Raw genomic sequence first — 18,207 nt, forward strand, 5'->3', positions numbered from 1 at the left:
ATTCTCACATGTGAAGAAAGAGAAATATATACAGCAATATATGCAAGGAGGCAATCATGACGTAAGAATCTATTAAATGAAAGTACTACTACTATTAGATAAGAATTAATTCTGGCATTGGAGTATCCTGGGCATGAAACTCCAGGATTACTACAATGGGGTATATCATCAGGACAAGGATATGTTGCTGCAGTCTTTCGATTCTTCAAATTTGTATATGTGCAAATTCAATCATTGTATGTACAAGTTGACTTTAAAATGAGTAGAGTAAAATCAGTTATACACAAAGTGGTAGAAGCTTCATCAAAGTTGGATATGAAATAAGAGAGGGCAATATTGGTCACATACACGTATACAAATTAATGCAAATTAGATGAGGTGATGATGTCATGCCCTTAATGTCAATGCCTGCATTTACAAAGATATGCACTTTACTTCCTCTTGTTGGTAGCTATTTAAAAAAAAAAAAAGAAGAAAAAAATATATATATTCCCACCGATATTTTTTTTTTGTGGAAATATATATTCCCACCGAATTATTATTATGTTGAAATAAGATAACGATGACCACTCATATGGATAAGGGTTTGTTGTTGCTAAATTATTGACCAAAAACATGGTTTTTGTATTTTTTTAACCTACCAATTGGAAAAGTGACATCATCACTGCATTTTATTTTGCATACCAGTACTTCATTGTCAACAATATCACTGCCCTGTGAAAACATTTGGCTCTTTCAATTTCAGTAACTGTCTTATTTTGTGCATGATTTAAATGAAACTTCTGTAGATCTGTTTCACTTTATCGTGATGAAATTTTACAACCAGTTTGCCGCTGCATTGTCTGTACTCTTTTGAATAAATCATCTGTTCATTTTATCTTTAAAATTTTGGAGCCATGGTATACACAGGGAGGTGTGAGACTCACACCTCCCTGGTATACATGAAGCACAAGCGTGTGGGTAGGAGGACTAAGTTCTACTGTCCATAGCGATTGCCTTGCTTATGTATTTCAGAGTATTCCATCTATGGAAAGTTTTCCTGCAGCTTTTTAGCTCATTAATAGGGAAACTACAAAATCATAAAATATATGGCAGTGGCAATTAGTCCACAAACTCTACTCCAATGGTAACTCATTTGCAATACTGCACTGTAGACACTGACAGATGTAAAGTCTTCAGTATAAAGCATGTACCCATATTTGACTTCCACCCATATCTATCTGCCGGTCATGTAATGCAGTTTAAAGGCTGTTGCTGCCGGAGGCTGTTTCACATTCGTTCACTAAACTGTGCCATCTCAAATTCAAGGTGATGTCACCGACACTTGTGAAAAGAAAACTATGGAAAACTATATATCAATTGAAAGAGAAAGAAATGACCTTTCATATATGATGTAAATCAGCGTCATGTCAGGATTTATGTAACGTCATATGATTTTAGTATTTTTGTATGATTTACATACATGTATTTATGAATAATCACATCACTTATTCAAAAGAAACCACTGATGTAAAATATCCATAGCCTTTATACAGAAAAACAACTATCAATTTTGAAGTCTTCGTAATGTAAGCTTTCCGATGGTATACAACTCATAGGGTATAATGCTTACAAATATGAAGAAATATTGAAGAGCAGATCGGCGTTCGCAGCATTTGTGCGAACTACGGGATATCCCGTAGATCGGCGGATATGGGTTAAGTATAATTTTTTTAATGTGTATATTATATTCTGTAGACACGGGCCAAAATGAAGTCTTCAGTATAAATCATGTGTGTGAATTTTAGTGTAATTTTTGAATTTGTATATATTTGCTGACAGAGATGCCTTAAATTGTGTAAACATGGTTTGAATGTCTCCATAAAATAATTTGCTGGAGAACAGTCTGTCGTGTGTGTGCATCAATTTACTTCACCCCACCGTCTTCCCAGATCATTGAAGTTGTATGACTGGATGGTAATTTTGATGCACTTGAATGCATGGTGAAAACCCAGAGAAAAATTTCTTCAATCATAAGAACATAAGGTATTAACCCGTTGAGGACGAGTCCTTAGAATACTTGGGCAGGTGTCTATGGGAAATGCGTGTTATAGCAAAATCAGTCCGTCCTCGCGGGTCAAGCTTTGGGAAATGAACTACTCATATGCGATGCAGGGCTAAAGTAATGCAGCAATACAATGTGAGGCACAGTGGTCTTTTCATCAGATTATGTCCAAAATGGAGATGACATCCACTCCATCAAGGAACAAACTGTTTGCAACAGATCTTATTATGTATAGAGCCTATACAGTAATACATGTAATTAGTATCCTACCAGTTTCAGTATACAAATGTATTACTGCATGTGCACTTACCACAGCAGCAGCAAGGTAGTTATGAATCATCTCCGCAGTGAGCATTCCATATGTGGAAATTATGCTAATTGCAAAGATTGCTGCTTGCAGTGTCGACATATTGTTATTCAAAACGGGTCTCTAGATCTGCTCGTATGTTTTACCACAATGGATATGAATACAAGTGTATGTCTATCTAAATTTCAGGTGTACGATGTCTCTGTTGATTACTTGTGAGAATTTATCATACCATATCATTCCAGCATGGAGGTAGAAAGAGATTCCAGGTAATGTGGTACCCATGTATAGGTGCATTGCATCTATTTTGTTCTGTTGAACAGATGGATTTCAAATGCTGAGCTTCCATTTTACATGGTTTTACATAAGTTTTTATTTTTCTCACAGGAGTACACCCAAATTTAGGGAAAGATAATATCAATGTAGCTGTTTTATGGAATGTACATGTATCAAAAATGTGATATATAGGAGCAGTTACCATTAAGTTAATGTGTATGGTACACCCAGATCTGTGCCTTCTTGTGGAATCAACAAGTTAATCTCTGAGATATGTCTTTTCTGTACTGTGTGAATTGATCATTGTCTATGATATTCCATGCTCTGTCCTTACGTAATGAATCAAGAGTCTATGTAGATTATACACTGCCCATTCATGTTAATGATCACGTTGTGTAAAATATATCTCTTATCTACTGTGATAATGTACATCACAACTGATTTTGTAGGAAAATTTGATACCCTTAATTACATGTATCACTCGGATACAGTCCATGATTTTCAGGTGTGGTGTGTACATGTAGTACCTCTTGCAGTGTTTCTGTTTTGTTGATAACACATATTTTCATCCTTTTCAACTCATTGCTATACAATAATAAACAACAAAACAGAACAGATTTTCTACTCTATGTCTATTATTACTGCCCGCTCTAATACTCTCTAATTTTATAATAATACAAAAGAAATGTACAAATAAGAATCCAATTGATTTTGCTGCATGATTTATTGGTAATCTGGAAGAAAGTAATATCGGGTAGGATACAGAGAGTGTGAGGGAGGGAGCAAGAAAGCAATCCTGTTCCTGCTTCAAAACATCTCATCACCTCACTTAACACAATTTCTGCAGTCTTCTGGCAAGTCCCATATCGTCGCTGGGGTGACAAGACCTTGTATCTGCATTTTTGGTGAAAATGACTTTTTTGGATTAATGGTAAAATAATGGGTTTAAAGTGATGTCCTGTCCAAATCCCAACTGTCTTACTCCAAGAATGAAGCCACCACGGCATGTCAAAGGAAAGGCTTTCCTATTCGCTCTTGTGCTTTGGCCGCCATGATTTTTTGCTCTCCTGAGCATTTGACATTTTGTAGATACGAGGTCTTGTCGCCCCAGCGACGATATGCTACTTTACAATGAGGCAATCAAAGGAAGTTAAATTCTTATCGTTGTATGCTACACCTGTTTAAATTAACACGGGAAATGACAACTCTTCAAAATGTGAAAAAGAAAATATAGAAAAATATAATCGCTGTATTCATTGCATGATGAATTTCTATATAAATACATTTTATATGCTCATGTACAAAGGAAAATTGAACAAAAGTATATACCAGTACAGTGCTTGGATATGAAAATGTCATCTGTCTTAATGGTCATTACAGGCACACATGGACTCAATTGAAGTATTTGATGGCGTGGAAATTGCTTTGCAGATTTTGCACCTCGCTACGCTACTGCTAGAGTGACGATACATAAATATCTTTCAAAAAATATAAAAATATTCTCAAATGTGAAATTATGAAGACTTGCTGCTCACTGGCCATATGTTGTAAAAACAGAGAATGATTTTCGTGCAAAGGTTTCAACACTTACATTTAAATTGAAAAACTCGCCTACGGCTGGCCATATGGCCACCTTGAAACAACACTTCATGAATAGCAGAACCTGCCTTGAAGTATGTGTGGCTCTAAGTGCCTCAAAGTGCCTCAAAATTCACATGCAAACTGTTCATGAGGTGCCCCAAAGCCATGCTTATGCTTAACAGGTGTCATAGACACTTTGATTCATAATTGTAGACAAAATATCACATTCATGTTTATGACAAACCTCTGTAAAGACTATCACCAATCACAGAATTATTCCTAAAATGTGTCCCAAAATTTTGCATATATCTTTAAAAACAATAACCATATCAGAAGAGTGTATCAAAAAAAAAAAATAGTTATATTGATGTCCTCATCAATTTCAGGGTACATTTATTTGGGTTTATCTTCCAACAAAGGGCGCCACACATCTGGACATGACATTCCCAGTTATTAATCTGTACATTCATATTTCCTTTACATTGGTCTAACCCAGGGCCCCATTTCATAAAGAGTTTATTTGATGACAACTCTTTGCTGGAATGACTATTGTCATGGTAACGACAAGAATACAGCTTCCTGATTGGCTGTTTGCTGTGGAAAGTGGTCATTCCAGCAAGAGTTGTCATCCTAACATCTTTTATGAAATGGGGCCCAGGTTCAGCCTGATAGATGTCATATTATTACAAGTGCAAAAACAATGTACATACAATTTGTATATAATGTGTACATACGACTACCATAAATATATTTTCTAAAATGTTTAAATTTCTCTCATGATTACAAATATACCAGTCAAGAAGCCATATAGATAGAAAGACCACAATATATGTCAAATAAATTTACATGGTGACTAATAAACCTCCTCGGCAATTATGCCTGCATAATCATTGAGACATGATGTTTTTGTGGCTCCCTGGGGGAGTAATTTTTACTCACCCTGTAGAGCTATGTCATCATGAAACACTACTGATTTCCTCCATTTTATGATTTACATAGAGGAGCACTGAACAAAACAAGAAATACCATTGCAAAGCTTATTATTCCGCATCACGACAGAATATGACACTATAATGCATATATACAAACATTAACAGGATGTTACATGAAGTTAATAGTAAAAATGATGTTAAAAACCTCTTGATTTCTCGATTTTGTTCATCCTCAGTTCTTACAATGGCTATATTACTTTCACATGATATATACATCCCTGTATCACACATGCAACTTTACATCATCACTTGCATTGTCAGCATTTTGAACAAAATGTTTTTTGCTGACATGAAATCATGAAAAACTGTACTGTTACATTTGATTCTTCTCCCTGGGTTATGACATCAACAAATCTAGTCTTTCTTGTAAGCAAATATGTAGGCCTACTTTGCTCCTAAAAAACCCTTGGTCCTTTTTTGGTTATTGTTTGTTTTCACAGAAGTTGTCCCTTTTTGTATGATTCCCTCCTTCCAATAAAAATTCTCCATGTTCTTCCTAACATGGAGTCCACAGGACTATGAAGTGTAATGTAAACACATGAATTTTCATGATACATTACTAATTTTCGTGTACTTTGCGCTACTTTTGGCTAGCGCGAATTTCTAAAACCCGCGAATATGTCTTCACAATTTTCTCTGCACTTTCTGAATGGGTTGACAATTGCACAGTGAATTCAAGAACCTACGAATATGTTTTTGAGCCGCTCAGTGCAAAAAAATTAATCACACGAATATATTGACGTTTACAGTTTGGATTAAACACTTTTTTTCCAGTTTCCCCCATCCTCATTGGTAGAAGTGTAAAGTGATATTGAGGCATACATAGGTGATCAATCTGTCAAGCTGCACCTGAATAAAGAAATGAAACCAAAGCTTATGTTACTTCAATGACAGTATGGTTGGAGTGGGGAATTGCCGGTAGTTCCCACTACACAATGATAGTGAAGGCAGCGTAAAAGCCCATTGGATCACCTTAGACTACAGTGCGCTCCCATTATAGCAAACACGGTTATAACGAAATTCTGGTTACAATGAAATACAACATTGTCCACTCTATGTATTTTTATTGTCTGTTTGTTCGGTTATTAAACAATTTCGATATAACGAAAGAAAACTGCGGGTCCCGAGGACTTCGTACTGTACATTCGTACCGTACTGTACATGGAGCATAGTCTCTGGTCATCCCAGAAAAAAAGAACAAAAAATCTTGCCCCCCCTTGCTATTTTAAGCCTATCCAGTTACATATGCACAGTGACATAAAATTCACCAGTAGTCACAGGAAAAATATGGATACATTACACAACCGTTTCTCATATTTTTCTAGTTTATTCCTCATTGTCACTTTTTGCTGAGGCCAGGTTTTAGTAACCATTTTCTTTATAGAAACTTGCATTCTGCCTTGGAGCTGATGAAGAACTGGAGACCATTCCTGCACACTGAAGACAGGACCTGACGCTGCCACTTCTCAATGCCTTGTGTCTTTTACGACGGTCAGACGCCCTCTTTGGTGGCCTCCAGTTTTCTACATAACTTTATTTAGGAAATAAAGCCAAATAAAACAAAACAAACAAACCAAAAACCAAGGATGAAAGACGAATTTTAGATCCATCACAGTTCAAGAATTTGTCATCCTTTCTCTTTTATAAAGAATGCAATACCGTAAAAGTGGATATTTTCACAAGTAACTTTTCATGCTTGGTCACGTAAGACAAATTTCAAATTTATTTTTTAGATTCCGTGGAATTAAGACATCAATTACTGGAACATATGGCATGCAGAAAAATTTGCATGCTTTTATTTTTGTTTTAGTTTCCGGTTGCACGAAACTAGGCGCAAAGATTTCCACTTTTACAGTAGTCTAATATTCAGAGCAAATGAAGCTTTATAGAAAGGAAAACTTTTGCTGTCAAGTTGTCACTGTATGTAGTCCTCTAGACTTAGACATCAACATTGACATAAGAATCACATCTTTCTATTCTAATGCACTTGAAAGCTGCTGTTTTGTACACTAGCACAGAATGTTTGAAAATTCAGTGAACAAATTTAGATCTTGTGGTCGTACACGACAAAAGGTGGATTTTATATTTTTTTACCACTTTTGAGACCAGATACCAGATACCATATACAATCTACAATGTACCAATGAAATTTGCTGTTTGAGAGGACTTGCCCACTTGTGCATACACATTTCATCATTTTTTCTTTCATATAATGCAAGCCAGAACATTACTTGTTGGTGTGAGAAATCTTGCACAAGTATTTGCACTCAAATATATGAAAGTTTTTCAGAGGAATCTCTGCCAGATGTGACGTAATGCCATGATAACTTAAAAGAGAAGTTCACCTTTGTGTATGTGGATTGAGTGAATGCAGCAAAATTACCAGAACATATTTTTTATAGTGAAAGTTTGAGGAAAATCAAACAATCTTTTCAAAATTTACTGATTTTTTGAAGTTTCAGTGCCACCATCGCTGGATGCACAGATTACTACAGTTTGTGATGTCACATGCATGGAACAATGTAAAGAAAATATAAAGAGAACTCCATAAAATTTCTTTTTTTTGTGTGTGGAAAAGTACACATTCCCTTGACTTGTTACAGAAGTATATGGGGTAACATTATTCCCCCTGCCTTCTGAAAGAGGCAAGTGAAGTGCTATTTTATTATGCTAGGAAAGTGCAAAAAGTGAAAATATGTAAAATTTTCTTTATATTTTCTCTTTATCGTTCTACACATGTGACATCGCAATCTGTAGCAGTCTTTGCATCCAGTGATGCCGGCACTGAAACTTAAAAAATTCATGACTTTTGAACGGATTGTTTGATTTTTCTCAAACTTTCAAAAATATGTTTTGCTAATGTTGTTGCATTCATTGAATCCACACTTAAATGAAGGTGAAAAGGACCCGCTCAAACTTGACAAGACTATCTTCGAAGAAGTCTTATAAGGAACCCCGTAAAGCTTAACAGCTTAAAGTTCAGCTACATAGGCCTTCACCTATATCTGAGCTCATCTTCTTCCTAAACACATTCACACACACCACACAAACCAACAAAAAGGATGACGTATCATATTGAATGTCACATAGATTAACTCACATTGGTAAGAGCTTTCAAAGGAGTACTGTATACGCCATATATTTTGTAGAGATTCTATTTTTGCAAATTTTTTGAGTTGGGTGCCATTTGTGAATTTACTCTGATCTCGACATGAATGCGATACACATACACTTCTTCATTCATTACTGTATTCCACGATCGTGAGGAAGTCCCAATTCGCGAAAAATTGGACTTACTAAATATATGGTGTAAACAGTAATTGAACCAAACACACAGGCACACACACACACACACACACACTTGCAAAACTAGCAAGCAGCCATGGCAGCTGACCTCTGAGATGGTTGGTCGTCGCCGTGGTTTCTGATCTGTGCAATCCATGGCCAGGTCGTACATGACCACAGCAGACTCCTTATTCCAGTCGCTGGCCAAGGGGTCAATGAGCTTGACCTTGTCCTCCCCACACTCTTCCATCCGGCTGTCCACTACGGAGAGGATGAAGGCCTCATGGCGGTTCAGCATTCCCGTCAAGAGTTCCAACAGAACCTACGTACAAAATGAAAGAATGTTCATCTCTGAGCAAAATATTCACATGCCCATATGAAAGAGAACATATTGACCCTCTTTGGACCATCATACTTTAAAATGTCATCACTAATTCATGCAGTAAACATGTTAATGGTACATATGTATTAGCAGCTCACTCAGCCTGGTGGGTCCCAGAAACCTTATGTTTTTTGTGTCTTTTTATCATAATTTTGGGGTATGTCTCTTCAATATTTCATACATGTATGGTAGAATAGATTTTCCTTTCATTTGAGCCCTATTCTCATCATACATTTAACCTTTTATTTTCAGGTGCAGGACTATCAAAGGCTCCTAATGCTCTACATGAACAACTGATCCTGACAAAAGAAAAGCACTTTGGAGGATTAAAGTTAGTATTTTGTTGTCAAATATTCATTATTTTGCATTATTTTTCTTTTCCTCAACCCAGATCCATCCAGTCCTTCTCCAATGTAGGATATGGATTGGGGGGGGGGGGGGGGTTGAACATACATACTTTGTGATTGCCTCTCTAGACCTCAAATCATCCCCTACCCCTCCCCAAACTCTGGAGACTTGTCTATGCAACTGCACAGGTATGAGAATGATATTGTTGTTTGCTTTTATCATACATAACAGATAGATAGATAGATAGATAGATAGATAGATAGATAGATAGATAGATAGATAGATAGATAGATAGATGGATAGATAGACAGATAGATAGGTAGATAGATAGATAGATAGATAGGTAGATAGATAGATAGATAGATAGACAGATAGATAGATAGATAGGTAGATAGATAGATAGATAGATAGATGGATAGATAGATAGATAGACAGATAGATAGATAGATAGATAGATAGGTAGATAGATAGATCGATAGATAGATAGACAGATAGATAGATAGATAGACAGATAGATAGATAGATAGACAGATAGATAGACAGATAGATAGATAGATAGAAAGAAAGATAGATAGATAGAAAGACAAGTACATGGATAAATGAATAGAATACACACATGTATACTTTGTATATTAGACAAGTAGACAGTATGGTCTGCTTACCAAACCAAAGCTGTACACATCAGTTCGGTATGAGTACTCGCCACTTGCAGCCTCAGGGGCCATGTAGAGGGTGCTACCTATAGTGATCTGTGTGTTGAAATGGGTTGCGTCTGTTCCCAGAGATTCTGAGCGGTCTCGTACAAGTCCAAAATCACACACCTTGGCAGTGAGCTGGCCGTCAAGCAAGATATTAGCACTAGGGTGGGAGCAGACATATTGGCAGACACCACATATATTACTAATCATGATAAAGTTCCCTGGTTTTAACTCTTTCTAAGTTCCAAGGCCATTTTTATCTAGAATGACTACTACAATCAACATGATCCTTATGATGAATGCATGAGCAGTCATATGACAGTGTCTATATGCATCACAAATGAAACAAGTACTTCTAAATACGCAAATATAAAAGACACATACTCTTATCAACGAAAACAGCCGAACATAGCATGAAATGCAATGCTACTTTACAAGTTGAGCAACTATAGATTTTGATTGAATGCAAGTTGAAAGTCAACAAACCATTGAGTCCTCATCAATCAAGCAAATATATAGTGTATTGGAACATCTATAAAAAAGCCATGTAAGATTAGTGCAAACATATAGCTCCCCCTTCAGATCTCAGCTTTTGCCAGCATTATTAATATTATTATTTCATTTGGCAGGAAATATTCAATATAAAACCATGCAGTGTTTCACTCCTATGTCTTTGTATCATCCGTTGAGTGTGTCAAGCACAGATCAGATTATAGGTGGATTTCCTTTGCTGGAAGTCCAATTATTGTTTTTACAACTCTTGAAAGATTAAAGGAGTTGTACTTGCAACGGTGAACTATTCATACCTCTTGATGTCACGATGTATGAAGCCACTGTCGTGGAGAAACTTCAGCCCCGATGCGGCGCCCCGAGCAATTGACATTCTCTCTTGCCAAGTGAGCGGCTCCCTCCACTGCCCAGTGAGTGCCAGGCGATCCTTCAAGGAACCCCCTGACATCAGCTCATAGACCAGACAGAGGTTTGGGGGCTCGCAGCAGTAACCAAACAAGACAACAAGATTTCTATGTCTCAGTCTTCAATGGGTTGAGATAGGGTAGGGGTGGGGTGGGAAGAAAATGTAAAAATGGAACAAATATAACTTGCCGAGCTGAAGCACCCTCCATGCATAACTCTTTATGTGCCATGGTCGAAACCCACTGTGTGCTACATTATTCTGAGAAACCAACGTCGTCATGCTTTGAAAAAAACTTTCTGCTTTTCAAATCGATGTAACTTCTATAGATTTCTGTTCAACTGGACATGTAGTGAGCAACATTTTCAAGAAAATGCCAGGCTTTGCTTTGAGGAAAACTTCATGACAAATCGATGATGTTTTTTTTCTTTCAAATTACCGGTCGCTAAATTACTGTAAAGGCAGGACTTTTGCACACATAACTGTGACAGAAACTTAGAAATTGACATGCAAATCAATTTGGGAACACCGCTTGATAGTCATTCTCCACACAATATGCAAGCTATAAAGTGTGGCAAACAGAAACGCGAGAAAAGATTTCATTGTCCTGCGGCATATGGCGATTTATCGATCGGTTTGGGCGGGTTTGAGCAGAATATGCGAAGTTGGCATGCCGTCGACCGAGTCGGACGTGTGAACGTGGCACATAAAGAGATATATACCTATGGACCATATTCATGAATTTTACTGTCTCATGTGTTTGCAAATTGGAACATCCACCAAATCAAACTAGGATACTGATTGAAAGATGCATGTTGGTTCTGGATATGAAAGTCATCTCAACCCATTTTTATTGCAAACACCACGTGCAATGACTGAAGACGAAATCTATAAAATAAACTACACTGAAAATATGAAATTTGGTTTCCCAACACAATTGATAAAATATCCTATTGCTCTCATTTTTTTCCTTTTCCATCGATCAATCTGCAGTATCTATCTAAATCATATGTCTGTCTAGATGTATTCATCTATGGGAGTATAAACCTATCAAATTATATATTCACTTATCCATGAATCCATTATACATACATTGTACATCCATCAATTTATCCATCCATCTCTCCTACTATCTATCTATTTATATCTAATTTCTATCTATCTATCTATCTATCTATCTATCTATCTATCTATCTATCTATCTATCTATCTATCTATCTATCTATCTATCTATCTATCTATCTATCTATCTACATGTATCTATCTATCTATCTACATTCGTTGAAAGCGTCTTTGTATTTGAAAATGTCATTACTCACTTGCAGAGGGCACTCAATTCATCATCAAACTGCTGCTTGACATTGATATCTCCTGACGTCACCTGCCAAAATATGTATATTGACGAGTTAAATGATATGTCAAAAGACATAAACAAAAAGAAAACAATGATGAAAAGATTAGAATACAATACATTTTCCCACATCAACTTACAAAAGCAAGTAAGCACAAAGTCAAACAAAACTTGACATGTTAACAAAACACATTACTACTGTACATAGAAAATGGGCAGATAATGCCGCTACACAGTATCTTATCTCAAAACATACTCATTTTCATCATTTTTCTACAGCTTCATGCCAACCTATTTATCATAAGCATTTCATACTGTGTAATATCAATTTTGAGAAAACTACTCTGACAAAAAACAAAAACAAAATATCCTTCAGTATACCTGCAATGCTTGCCATATGCTCAAGTAGGATAATTAGTAAAATGTGTGGCAAAGGACCGTGACAAATAGAATGAAAAGATTGTGTTGATAGGTGCCCTGTCCAAAGATGGACATCGCATCTTCTTTGTCCACACTCTTGTAGAAACGGTTATCTTCTATAAGTGAATAGAAAAACCATCCTGTCCAGATCCTACTCACATCTTTGAGCTTCTTCACAGCGCACGGTTCATTGTCGGCAAACCGACCCTTGAAGACCGTTCCGAAGCCACCCTCGGCTATCCTACATCCCCCGTCTGCCACATCACGCTGGTCAAAGCGATTCGTCATACGACAGAGCTCTTCGTAGGAAAACCGCTGAACTGTGCAGAAACACAATGACAACATCGCCAAGGAGTGGATGAAATGGATGAAAATTAGTAAATGATTGTTTAAAAACAAGATCTATTCTTTACAGCTCACATGATTCAGGAATCAATGTTTACTCTTCCCAAAATGGAGTGGATGAGGCATGATGGAGATTGATAAAGTATAGTCACTTGAGAACATCTACCACCAATATGAGGAAAAGGAGCACAGCAAAAACAATCTTGAGCAAAAACATGAATAAAACTTTGCAAATTCAATCAATCAATTACTCCATGTACCTCATCATATTTTTGAGACTGAAAACACAATGCATCATGAAAAACATGAATAATGGGTTTTAGTATCACTGGACAAAGATACGGTGGATATTTTGTGAAAATAATTATGTGATGCTTGTGGAAGGATTTCTTTTTTTCAACAGACATTTTGACCTTTACTGACGCAACAGTGAAATGAATAGTAGGCAGTGCTGTGCTGACCTTTATTGGGTTCAAAGATTGGAGGTAGAGATGGGTCATCAGGGACTGGTGCAGAGGGCTGGTGGGGATCTGGTGCTAGGGGCTGGTGGGGTTCTGGTGCAACGGGCGCCGGGCGTTCTGGTACCACTGGATTGTGGGGAATTTCTTGGGCTGGTCCCTCATCGAGGTATTCTTCACTCGAACCTGTATAGGGTATGGTGGCAGAGTGGCAACACAAATCATCAACAGCAAGAATACAGTTACACATACATGTAGACATACTGGTACATTATAGCACAAATACACACATACATGCTATATAAACTGTGATTTCTTTGCAGGCAAAGTCCACAAGACAAGGATAGAGAAAGTCCTTCAGGTTAATCCAACATCAATTGAATCTTAAGTGGAAAAATTCTGAACTTTTTTTTTGTTCCTTGACTAAAGCCATTTCTGGCAGATGCAACTCTTGACTCATTTGGAATTTACCTTTAATATATGGACATAAAAATGTAAAGAGCTCACAAGAACTGTAATAAACTGAATATTGATAAACTTTCAGGACCAGGAAAAATATTCATGAAGTTGACATAAAAATGCAACATAACTGTTAGAGGGCAAGTCCAAGATAACACGCGCGTTACGTATGGGACATTCAGAGACTTTTATGACCTGAAAAATAGTGTTAATGGCTTTTGATCTTATTAAACTTTATCATGGTGATTGATATCTAGGAGAAGTATAATCATGCAAAAAATGGAGAAAAATGACCTTCACAATTATATTCTAGAAGAGAAAATAAGTGCCGTTACGTATGGGACCAGAAAAATTTTGTTTTTTTGAACATTTTTTTCAACCTCAAAACTCTCTGAAAGTATTTCATTCTACAACTTGTAACTCACTGTGATGAAAGCCACAACACTCAAGATTATCACAGGTAAGTTTCGTGTCATTAGGTAAAAAGCTCTAATTACAGGTTCTAATTAAAGACAGACGTGACGTGTTACGTATGGGACAGTTACGTATGGGACAGTTTGTCCCCCATTCATTTAGTGTGTGAAGAACCATGTTTATGGGTATTTTGCATAACTATTGAAGTAAAATCAGTTGAAACTACTCAAATACTGATCCAGATTGTCAAGGAAACAATATTCCCCAAATATTCACCATCCTAATCATATTCAATCATATTTTTATATTTTTATGACCAACCTGAGTATGCATGCCCTTTGTCCCCCATTCGTTTAGTGTGTGGAGAGACATGTTTATGGGTATTTTGCAAAATAATTTTGCAAAATGCCCATATAAAAATTTTTTGCATAATTATTGAAATGGAATCAGCTGAAACTACTCAAATACTGATTCAGATTGACAAGGGAACAATATTCCCCAAATATCTACCATCATAATCATATTTAATCATATTCTATATTTTTATGACCAACCGGAGTATGTACACGTGTATGCCCTATTTCTATCAGGATAGTTACTACTGAAAAATTGAATAGTTTAAAGTGTTTACTTCCATTGATGATGGGCAGTTTGCCATTTTGTTTCAATAAAAAACAACTTGACACAAGAAATATTAATTTTTATAAATAAGCAATACCTGCTGCGTGGAACCTCAGTGATCGAGTAGATATATGATGTCTGTCTAGCAGTCAGGTCATTGATTCGAGTCACACCTCAGTATGTATACCCATGAATTTTGTCGTGGCTATTATTGAAACCTGAATAAGGACAATTTTTTGTATCACTTGCAATAAAAAAAAATCATTTTACTTTATATTTTTTTAAATATTTATATCACAACCATTTCAAATTGGATCTCCGTCACTAAACTTTGAATTCCTCTTGTCTTAGGATTGTATGCTCTTTAGTAATTCATATAATTGGTTTCCAATCATCTCATTAAATGTTGAAAACTGAATCCCCGTTTCTACAAAAAACTATACCATCCCTTTAATGCTGATTTTTCATTGTGTATTTTGCCATTTTCCACTCCCCCTTTCTGAAAATTGTTCAGTCAAGTACATGTATTGTTTAAAGTGTCTATAACTCAAAAAGTAGTTACAATGTTGGGATGCTTTCTTCAGGATGATTGACCATTTGTATACTGAGAGACCTTCCCAGCTAGCTACATGCATTCACATGCATTATGTATGAGGATGTCCCATACGTAACGCATTTGTCCCATACGTAACATTATTTAAATGCCTCATAAAAAATATTCCTTTTGCTGTTTTTTCTTTTTTCTGTGGTATTTAATTTCTCTAAACAATAAATTAGAACTTTCCAAAAGGGCATTAATATAACCTTAGCAATTTCAGAAAAAACCTAAAAAAATGACCTCAATTTGTTACGTACATGTATGGGACATCTCATGATAGGACACGAGCTAATTTGCATAATCATTTGCATAATCCCTAAATTTTCATACAAAGTTAAACTATTTGATGAACTTCTTATGTCCACATATTAATCAAATATCATTTGCTTTCCTTTGAATTAATATGAATTTTTATAAATGTCCCATACGTAACGCTGTGTTTCACAATTATGCAAATGAAGCCCTTGAAATTTGCATAAATTTACGTAATATAATTTTTTCTCTATGGAAATCAAAACTTCAACTCATAAGCTTCAAAATGATACCAAACATGTCAATATTGAGCAAAGATGAATTTTTGCCTTCTGAGGGGACCTTATCTTGGACTTGCCCTAGACAAGAGTTTAATAATACACATGGAAAATACTCAAGTTTTCTGCCTTAATGTGAAATAGGATGCATGCCTGCAGTTTGACACACACCACAAACCAAACTTCTCTACTGCATGAAAAGTGTGTTGGGAGTAAAAGGTTTAACAAATCCAAGATGGTTGTTCCACAAACCTGGTAGAAGTGCCTCCATGCATGCATCATGTTTCATCTTTGCCAGCACAGCAAGGAGGTCAGACACACGGACATTGGTGGTCCCCCAGTCATCCAAAATGGCCAGAGTGGGGCTTCCGTTGGGGCGCTGTGCGACCCGTTCAAAAAGACTGCCAACGGAAGGAGAACAGAAAATAACCCACCAAGATGACAAGCTAAAAGACAGACATTCATTATGAGCTCTAGGCGTCACACCTCAAATGAATGTGGATCCCTGAAATCTTATCATATGGGATTTCAAATATGCTAGCTAGCTTTCATTTAGAGAGGGCTTTTCGTTGTAGAATATCATCTAGATACACTTGTTTACAAAATATCCTATTTTTTGACAAAATATTCACGATTACTTCTAAAACTGTACACCTTTGGAGACAAAGCTACAGTGGTCCTCCATTACATTGCCAACTCAGAAAATGATCTAGTCATAACTATAGATTGACATTGCTTGCATTTCTTTGAAACTACACATCTCAGGCCAAGAACGCATTCATTAATTACCTTATTTTAATCAGGAAAATTCAGGAAAGCACTCATTAATTACTATGATCAGAAAAATTCAGCTTCCTCTTATCAAAATTCATTACAAAATTTCCTTTTTGGGGGGCAAAATTCTACCTTTCATGTCTTGCTGTGTATTTAAGTTCATTCGATCCAGGTCGCCGTGGTAACAATGCCATCATCCCCCGCCAGTCCAGATAGGTTGGAGAAGTGCTATCCAGAAACAATGCCAACTCTCTCCGCACACTGAGGGGTAAATTTCTGACCAAAGTGTCTGCGGTCACTGCTGCCATTCTTAGTATTGTCTGTGTGCACCTTTACGGCATTAAAGGTTGTTGAGACCTGTAGTAAAATGTTGGTGCAAACAAAAATGTGAAGATGAGATGGTTCAACATTGACTCCTTTGGTGTTTATTTTTCAGTTTTACTTCAAATGGATGAGAAGTTTTGAGATTTTGGAAAGACTTTCTTATGTCCTTCCCCACATGTTTTGTTTACTTTTTGGGCCATAGGCATAAGGCCATACATACTACTCTACACTACCCCACCCTTGCCAGCTTATGTATGGATGAACGCTGTCTCCACCTGGCCACAACTTGCCAAATGTGCATGCATGAGCTTTAAAAGGACTGTACAGTTCTGGTTGAGGTGAGGATTTAGCTTTCAACATTTAGCGAGGTATTCAGAAACCACTCTATGAGATGTCAAAGAGCATGCAATTCTAAGGGGAATCAAAAGTTTATTTGATGAAAATCAGTTTTGAAATGGCTGAGATATCCAAAAACAAGGTGAAACAAAGAGATCCTAATAAAAGGCGTGGCCTGTTGCCTTTTATTATTATTATCACTTTTTTGGGATATCTCAGCCATTTGAAAACCATTTTCATCAAATAAATGTTGAATCCTTCTCAAAATTACATGCTCTTTCATGTTTCATAAGTGGTTTCTCATTATCTCACTTAGAAATGTTATAAACCTGAATCCTTACCTCAACCAGTACTGTACAGTCCCTTTAACCAGCCACATTAAACCCCAGGACGCTCCTTCACACAGTGAAGGCTTCGTGTTCGGGCTGCTCGCTATTATATAACTGCATCATTGTGTTGAGGCCGCCAGTGAGGTTATATGAGCTTAAGGTCAAGGATGCTTTAAATAAATCTACAACATAACAATGTCATTAAACTGAAATTTCTAGTAATAATCCATTTAGGTTATTAAAATAGGTACATTTAAATTGACTGCAATTTGATGGGACCATTTGCCTTACTGCATGCTCATTGCCATTGGCAAATTGTCCTCTAAACAAACATTTAAAAATCTTGGGGTTAAAGTTAAACATTAAGGACTTTTATACATAACAACATAGCACTATTAGCAGTGATACTGATAGCCGTGATA

General features: G+C 36.5%; 1 protein-coding gene across 1 annotated transcript; it reads right to left on the reverse strand.

Moving 5' to 3' along the window:
• Positions 1-6,423: 6,423 nt before the first annotated feature.
• LOC139717637 (interleukin-1 receptor-associated kinase 4-like) lies at positions 6,424-17,104 on the reverse strand. The gene is made up of 9 exons (XM_071629143.1): positions 16,929-17,104; positions 16,275-16,423; positions 13,404-13,586; positions 12,757-12,917; positions 12,146-12,207; positions 10,720-10,947; positions 9,878-10,073; positions 8,595-8,807; positions 6,424-6,731 (listed from the first exon to the last, which is right to left on the reverse strand). Exons 1-9 carry the CDS (start codon positions 17,102-17,104, stop codon positions 6,693-6,695), a joined length of 1,407 nt encoding a protein of 468 aa, XP_071485244.1. The 3' UTR covers positions 6,424-6,692.
• Positions 17,105-18,207: the final 1,103 nt, after the last annotated feature.

The sequence above is a fragment of the Diadema antillarum genome, unplaced genomic scaffold, assembly GCF_040938485.1.
Source record: "Diadema antillarum isolate AM-2024a unplaced genomic scaffold, OU_Dant_1.0 scf00000078, whole genome shotgun sequence".
In the NCBI taxonomy this organism is placed as follows: Eukaryota; Metazoa; Echinodermata; class Echinoidea; order Diadematoida; family Diadematidae; genus Diadema; species Diadema antillarum.